General features: G+C 45.2%; 1 protein-coding gene across 1 annotated transcript; it reads right to left on the reverse strand.

Annotated features, from left to right (window-relative positions):
• Nucleotides 1-7,059: 7,059 nt before the first annotated feature.
• Nucleotides 7,060-7,815, reverse strand: LOC138367980 (splicing factor 3A subunit 2-like). Its single transcript, XM_069330270.1, has 3 exons — nt 7,692-7,815; nt 7,356-7,523; nt 7,060-7,187 (listed from the first exon to the last, which is right to left on the reverse strand). The coding sequence occupies exons 1-3, from the start codon at nt 7,813-7,815 to the stop codon at nt 7,060-7,062; spliced, it is 420 nt and encodes a 139-aa protein (XP_069186371.1).
• Between the last annotated feature and the right edge of the window lie 348 nt (nt 7,816-8,163).

The following is an 8,163-nucleotide window of genomic DNA, read 5'->3' on the forward strand; positions in this document are numbered from 1 at the left end:
CTACAAGTCACTGCGACCAATGTCACTGAACCCACTGCAGTCTCAGAACCATACTTTACTTTAATGATGAGCTATTCAATCTTCTGAATCAATTAACTAAATTAAACCCCAATAAATCTGATGACTGATTTGATACATTAATTATTTAATCAAGATGTATTCCATGGGCCTCAGTGTTTATATATCAGTGACCAGTTACCTGAACAAACTTCAAGTTATATCGAATGTCACTGATCTCACTGCAGTCCCTGAATCATACTTGACTGTAGTACTTGATCACATTCAGTCTTCTGGGTTAAATAATATGTAATTGGGCTTGAATTTTAGCCTTTCAAGAGTTAATAGGGATATGAAATCGCATTAGACTTCTATCCCCTGCAACTGTAGTACGGGACATCCGTCCTGTACGAACAGATGCACAAATGTGTGATTACTAACTATTAACATCAAATTAATCTAATAATTCGAAGGAGGAGTATCGGTGTTCGTCTGTTCTAAAGAGGACTTCGACCCGTGAGCAGTCCCCGGGGAATTATGTAGAAAAATCCGACACCATTTAATAATATCATACAGGCAGATAATATTGCTGTGTTGTATAAACAAGTTAACCCATAGAAAATGTAACTTGTAGTGGAATTTCCATCTATAGAAAATGGGAATCATTACCACATACTATTATAAATTCACCACCTATTATGGTGGGAATTATTCTTAAATACATTAGTCTTTGGACTTTACCATCATAGAAACATCTCATAAAAATTAACTTAATTATCAATATTAAAATAGAGTAAATGTGACCCTTCTATCACTTACTGTCATCTGGACAATGTAGGCCAGTAGCGTCAGTGAGGAGGGAGTGGTCAGCCATTGTTATTGTACTTAGACCAGAGGCATGGGAGCAATTCGGCTCCTGTTAATTTTACTTGGACGAAGTGTTATGGAAACCAAAGGTGTACCATCATCAACACGCTGTCAACAAATACAAGTTAAGTGTTCTGCCGAAACCCATTTATCTATCATTTATGGCCATTAATGTCATTAGATAGGGGCGAGCCAGTTAGAATACGAACTGGCTCCTAATAAAAGGTAATTAAGCCTAGGTCTTTATGGTTCCTTGTACAGTGTTTTCTCTGATATAGCTGTCATATATTAGGATTCTGGCTTCATAGCTAGCGCCCTTTTGACAGGTCAAGACGAGGAAGCATGCTTTGTGTACCAGTTACTGGGTGATGGAAGCTACCTCAAAGAGGATAATTTGGTGTCTACATCCTGGTTATACCTGGTGGACTAAGGCCTGCTGTACAATAAGATAAGGAACCTCTTCAATGTAAACTAATGTGTAGTTAATACTGTAGTTTGATTGGCTGCATATATAAATTCAATATAACCCCCCCCCTAATGTGTAGAGGATCGATTTGTGAGATTATTGCAGAAATACAGTCCACTTATCATCATACAAATTGCTATCGAAGTATATAAATTAACGTAAATATAAATTCATATAAATTAAATAAATATAAATCTCACAGGTCGGTTCCCACAGGCCATGTGCGGCCATGTGCTGGCCAAGCGATGGGTGGGCCAAGCGAGCCGCACCTTGGAGCTTGTTTTATATCGTTGGTAAGGCGGTAATAGTGATAAAACGTTGCTAATGACAAATCAAGCGTGAAAACTACGTAATATGACGTAAATGAAATTTCACGTAAAGTGTAAACCTAATATTTTAAAGATAATTAAATATTACGTAAAGATTCGAGCGATTTCAGGCGTTACATCGATACAGAAAACAGGCGAAGTGAATTGTGAACTCCTAGGCATAGCGAGCGACGCGTAATTTGACGTCTGGGGTTCGATGTCTCGTGTACCGTGGAGAGGTCCATGGAGATTTTTTTGTGGGTGCAGGTAGCATTATGGAGAGTGTTACCTTGGGACACGGGGAGCGTGTCCCGTTGGTGGGAGTGTGTGGCGCCGGGAGTAGTGCATGGTCGTGTATTGGCGTTTGGACGCCGGGCAGTGCATGGTTGTATATTGGCGGTTGGACGAGGGGTGAGTATTGTAATGCATGTGTAGTGGCTTATTAGACGCCAGCATAGTAATTGCATAGTAATTACTGTAGTGAAATGTGCATGTTTTGACTGTTGATATTATGGATGAAGTATAGTGCATGACTTTGCTGGCATTCTAGCGCCAAGGAGTAGCAAGTGTAGCATTACTGGTAATTGTAACGCCGTGTGTTGTGTTGAGGGCGTTGGGGACGCCGTGTGTTGTGTTGAGGGCGTTGGGGACACCGGGTGTTGTGTTGAGGGCGTCGGGGACGCCGGGTGTTGTGTTGAGGGCGTTGGGGACGCCGTGTGTTGTGTTGAGGGCGTTGGGGACGCCGTGTGTTGTGTTGAGGGCGTTGGGGACGCCGTGTGTTGTGTTGAGGGCGTTGGGGATGCCGTGTGTTGTGTTGAGGGCGTTGGGGACGCCGTGTGTTGTGTTGGGGACGCCGGGTGTTGTGTTGAGGGCGTTGGGGGACGCCGGGTGTTGTGTTGAGGGCGTTGGGGGACGCCATTGGGTGGTGTAGTGTAGTGGCGTTTGGAAGCCTGGTATGGAGTGTGGTGTTGTGGAGAATATGGTGGCGCAGGAGCGCCAGGTAGTGGTCGGTAAGGTGAGTATTGGCGTAGCAAGGTCGGTGCGTTAGGACGCAGGAAGTGGTTGTAGGGATGTATGGCGTTATATTGAGGTCATCAGTGGTTGGGATGACCAGAGGTAATGGTGTGTCGGAGTGGGTAAGTCTTGTGGATAAGATGAAATGTGGATAATTGCAAGAGTTGGTGGCTGCAGTAGGCGAGCCAAGTCGATATATCTAACAAAACTCATAAAAGACTAATAAAAATTCATTATTCTCATTAAAATTTTCATTAATTATGTCGGAGTGGGTAAGTCTTATGGATAAGATTACAAGGTAGAATTTCAAAATTTCAGGTGTTGGTGGTTGCAGTGGGCGAGCGAAGTAGATATACTAATTTCTTATTAAGTTGTCACAGGAATCTCGCTAGAGGCGAGCCAGTGGCAGTATGATGTTTTAGTGACATAAGTTGGAAGTTATGTTAATGAGGTATTTATTGTGATAATGTATGTGCATGTATATACTGTATATTACCTCATCGGCACCATTACTGAGTGTTAGGCATGAGAAGGTCCTCCGGGATCATGTCACAGAGCTTCAGGTAGAGTAGAAGGGAAGCTATGAGGCTACACTCAGTAATTCTAGAAAAAAAGGGGGGAGGAAGTGAAGCCATCGTGACGTTATAGGCGAAATTCGCCCCTTGACATCAAAGCAGGGATAAGGGCCAGCTGCAATGGTTTTGCAGCTGTGCTCAGGCTATATACGGGGAGAGAGTAAGGAGCCGAGGGGGTTATGTAATAATGTGATCAAGCCAGGGGGCTCCGAGGGAATATTTTGCTGGTGCAGCGGTCGGGATGGTGTGGATAAAGGTGGACACACTCTGGGCAGATGGGCCTAGAGTAATGTGCTACAGCTGTGGTGAGCACAGCAAGGAAGGATGACCAGAGAGCTGTGCGGTATCTACAGCGTTCTGGGGTTGGTGCCCTGGAACGAGACGTCAGCACAGACCCGAGGGAACATGACCTTGGGGTAGGAATCTCCGTTGCTCTGGAGGCCAGGATCACGTTAGCTCAGAGCAACGATGGGCCATTGACAACATTCACCAGGCTGGACAGCCTGGGTTTTGTCTGGGTCATGGAGGATCTATGACCTAGCAACCATGGGACACGAAGACAAGAGAAGTGATGCTGCCAATTGTGGAGGAGGCCAGTGAAACATTGTGTGATCATTGTAAGCCCTTATGTCAACAGTACAGGGCAAGAGGTTAAATTGTTATTAACTTATTACTAAGGATGAAGAACCTTAGATATATATGTGTTGTGTATATATTAATGACTAGTGTCATTTCTGTTTAAGTGCCAGCATTCTGGTCCACGTAATTTTATGGTTATGTTTGTATGTAATTATATGTCAGCAGTTTAGGTATATGTGCATTGTTGGAGATGGGAAAAATTATTACAGACTATTTTACCTGTGCTATGATGTGAATATAATGTATATGTTGGAGAAGTGTTGTGAGTCATGTCGGGGAAAATTTTAATTTATTTCATCAGGTGTATGATGAACTTATTGGATGATTTTTTAGTTGTACATATATGGTGGGTGCATCCTCCAGGTCCTTGCACTAATGGAACCATTGCAGTGATGCATATGGGGACATATGCGTGTTTAAGGAGGGGAGTGGTGTTGTAGTCCACAAGTTAGTAGGAATTATTAGCTAGAGGATCATTACTACAACACTTAACGAATGATGATTGGAAGTACATGTTAAGTAGATAGACTATGGATCACATATCTAAGAAAGGTCAAGGGATTAAGACCGCAGCTGCTTAGCCTAATTAATAATTCCTGGAAAGAGGACTCAGGCTTCTAGGGATAAGGTTAATCGGATTATACCTTCCTTGAGAGGCGTGGTGAAATGTTTGAGGCCATGGTTGGCTAAAGGCAGTCTTGTTGTGGGAGTGGAACTGGCAAGTCCTCCGAGGTCTCCGTTTGTGGCAGCAGCGAAGTGTAGCAGACAGCTATGCGAGAGCCTGGTGTGATCTTAGTGACCAAGTTAAGTCTGCAGTATGTGAGTATTGAATGAAAGACTAACCGGGTGTGGAGCGTTGTAGTAATCATTCCGTATTAGGGACTTAGGCGGAAGTTATGAGTGCAAGTGGTGACCATGGAGGTCAAGTGGTCTATGGGTATTGGAAGTGTATTTACCTAATAGAGTATGTTAATATGTTATTAATTGTCAGAGTCTATTCTTTGTAATTAAATGACAAAACCCGACGGCCTTTAAATACCTTCCATATGTTCACTCATTGTGTTCCAGTACAAACCTAGTGGTATGCCTCAAGGGTCTGGTGTGTGTAGGAGTACACGGTGGTGGGTACGGTTGCTGAGGCAAGGTGTTATGTGTTGTGTAATCGCTGTGTTCGGAATGAACCGGGGTTCAGCGTCACGACAACCTGGGCGTATGAGGCATGTGACTGGCACAGGCAAGAGCGTCTGCTAGTTCCTACTTGTGAACAGGCCCGACCAGGGGGAACCTGGAGGCGAGAAGAAGCGATAGGCTGATTGAGGGCACGTAGCCTCTGGAACAGCTCTTGTCGAGAGGTCCCCGCTGTTTTAAGATCGATGTCCAACTGGAGGGCCTCAAGATATACAGGGCAACTCTTGGTCGTAACCTTATGATGGCCATAGCATAAAAAGCAGCGAGGTGCAGCAGAGCACCCACCGTTATCTCTGTCTGAATGGCCTGTTTTGCCGCAGTTTGCACAACGTGCTGCATTACGGCATGTCAGGCGACTGTGGCTCAATAGATGACAAGCATAACATCGTAACACAGGGAAGTTGTAGGGCTGGACCTGATACAAGGTCCTGTGTAGTGCCACCCGGTTAGGGAGGTGCCCATCGGACTTTACACGGACCATTGATGTCGGCCTTGCTGCTCTGCGAATCCTGGTAACTTCCAATAATCTCGCTGATGCACCCCCTAACACCTGCAGAGCGGCCTGGATGTCATCCACATCTACACTCTGGTCAATTAGGCCAATCTTCCCATACCGGGCCCGAGACTCCTCCTGTGACAATACCTGTAGGCACCTGACAGGCCAGTCCCCCAACTTAATAATGTCGGATACACGGATGTGTGATAGAGCCTCTTTTCTAATGTGTAGCTTCAGTGCTGCACCCCTACCCAGTGTACGTATGGTCTTGGGCATACCTGGGCATATACATACCTGGGCAGGCAATATTGCCACAATACCGAAGCCTCAATTGCTACATCTAAGGTACGAGGATTAGCAAACACGCACTGACCTGATTCTGACTGGATTAGGACAACCACAAACGAGGAATGGGGTACCACAAGACTACGGTCTTCTGAAGGCGAAGACATCCTCTTAGCATCTCGCTCTGGGGCAGCATCAGCCGACTCATTTTCCAGCAGATGTTTTCCTCTCTGGGACTTGCTGTCAACATCCATGGCGCCCCCACTCGGGGAGGCGTCCATTAGGGAGGCTCCGGCCTACCCCGGTGCTGTGAGCCCCTGGGTAGCTGCAGTGAGCAAACACTGGCCCAAAGAAGCCAGCTGAATTCAAAGATGAGCTCCAGATAAAGTGTGGAAAGAAAGTCCAGCCAGGAGCGTTCAATCCGCGCGCCAAGATGGCCGACCTTCGGGCAGGAATCTGGAAAGTTGTTCTGATGTCATTGGAAAGACCAAAGTTCTGTAGTTGACTAATTTATGTTTTTAAATACTCGGCATTCTTTTTGTTGTTGTTTTTTAAAATAAACATACACCTTAATTAAAAAAAAATTATTATGTTCATAATTACCTGAAAGTGAATTGCAAAAATTTCTTGATTTTTGTCATGTTTGAAAATTTCATCAAAATCCGATGGAAACTGTCGGAAAAGTTCCTGAAAACCTTAAAGAAAACAGTGTTTTGATATTTGAATTTTCCCGGCAAAAATACCGCGCCTCAAGTCCTCAAGAATGTTATTTATAATTATATAACTTGACTTTGTATATTCTTTCTAATACTTTCTAATACTTTGTATTATATTTATCTTATATTTTATGCTTTCAGAGCATGAAAAATACTAGTTAGCAACTCGCAATTATTACCAGATTTTCTTGAGACTTAAAAGAATGCAACGTTGACAGATTTCTTTAAAATAAAGACCAAAATGTACCTAAAAAATAACTTTGGAGTGACATGGGCTCCTTATGTATGTTGATATATATCTAACTTGCATCACTTATAACTTGTTCACATGTATATAGAGCCCTCAGTCAGGACCAGGACTGTTTCTGACAATTATAAACATTTATTTATAATTGAGTCCGTTCAATTCAAAATTTTTTTGGACTTTTTTAATCAATATTTGAACTTTTTTTTATATCGTCATGTTTTTGACAACTATTTTCAGATAGAATCATGAGCTTGGGAAGGTTTAGGAGAGTTTTATGCAGCATCCAGTTGACTCACTCTCCATACTTGGCGCAGGGATGATGACACCAGCTGTCACACTCTCCATACTTGGCACAGGGATGATGACACCAGCTGTCACACTCTCCATACCTGGCGCAGGGATGATGACACCAGCTGTCACACTCTCCATACCTGGCGCAGGGATGATGACACCAGCTGTCACACTCTCCATACCTGGCGCAGGGATGATGACACCAGCTGTCACACTCTCCATACCTGGCGCAGGGATGATGACACCAGCTGTCACACACTCCATACCTGGCGCAGGGATGATGACACCAGCTGTCACACTCTCCATACTTGGCGCAGGTATGATGACACCAGCTGTCACACTCTCCATACTTGGCGCAGGGATGATGACACCAGCTGTCACACTCTCCATACTTGGCACAGGGATGATGACACCAGCTGTCACACTCTCCATACCTGGCGCAGGGATGATGACACCAGCTGTCACACTCTCCATACCTGGCGCAGGGATGATGACACCAGCTGTCACACTCTCCATACCTGGCGCAGGGATGATGACACCAGCTGTCACACTCTCCATACCTGGCGCAGGGATGATGACACCAGCTGTCACACACTCCATACCTGGCGCAGGGATGATGACACCAGCTGTCACACTCTCCATACTTGGCGCAGGTATGATGACACCAGCTGTCACACTCTCCATACCTGGCGCAGGGATGATGACACCAGCTGTCACACTCTCCATACCTGGCGCAGGGATGATGACACCAGCTGTCACACTCTCCATACCTGGCGCAGGGATGATGACACCAGCTGTCACACTCTCCATACCTGGCGCAGGGATGATGACACCATCTGTCACACTCTCCATACCTGGCGCAGGGATGATGACACCAGCTGTCACACTCTCCATACTTGGCGCAGGGATGATGACACCAGCTGTCACACACTCCATACCTGGCGCAGGGATGATGACACCAGCTGTCACACTCTCCATACCTGGCACAGGGATGATGACACCAGCTGTCACACTCTCCATACCTGGCGCAGGGATGGTGACACCAGCTGTCACAGACTCCATACCTGGCGCAGG

This window comes from Procambarus clarkii, chromosome 3, assembly GCF_040958095.1.
Source record: "Procambarus clarkii isolate CNS0578487 chromosome 3, FALCON_Pclarkii_2.0, whole genome shotgun sequence".
Classification (NCBI taxonomy): domain Eukaryota; kingdom Metazoa; phylum Arthropoda; class Malacostraca; order Decapoda; family Cambaridae; genus Procambarus; species Procambarus clarkii.

What these genes read in the sequence shown, in the direction of transcription:
- LOC138367980 (XM_069330270.1), bottom strand. Translation starts at nt 7,815, where the DNA reads ATGGAGAGTGTGACAGCTGGTGTCATCATCCCTGCGCCAGGTATGGAG. An exon ending in TGTCATCATCCCTGCGCCAG is followed by an intron (nt 7,524 to 7,691) that starts GTATGGAGTGTG and finishes TCCCTGCGCCAG; the next exon opens with GTATGGAGAGTGTGACAGCT. An exon ending in TGTCATCATCCCTGCGCCAG is followed by an intron (nt 7,188 to 7,355) that starts GTATGGAGTGTG and finishes TCCCTGCGCCAG; the next exon opens with GTATGGAGAGTGTGACAGCT.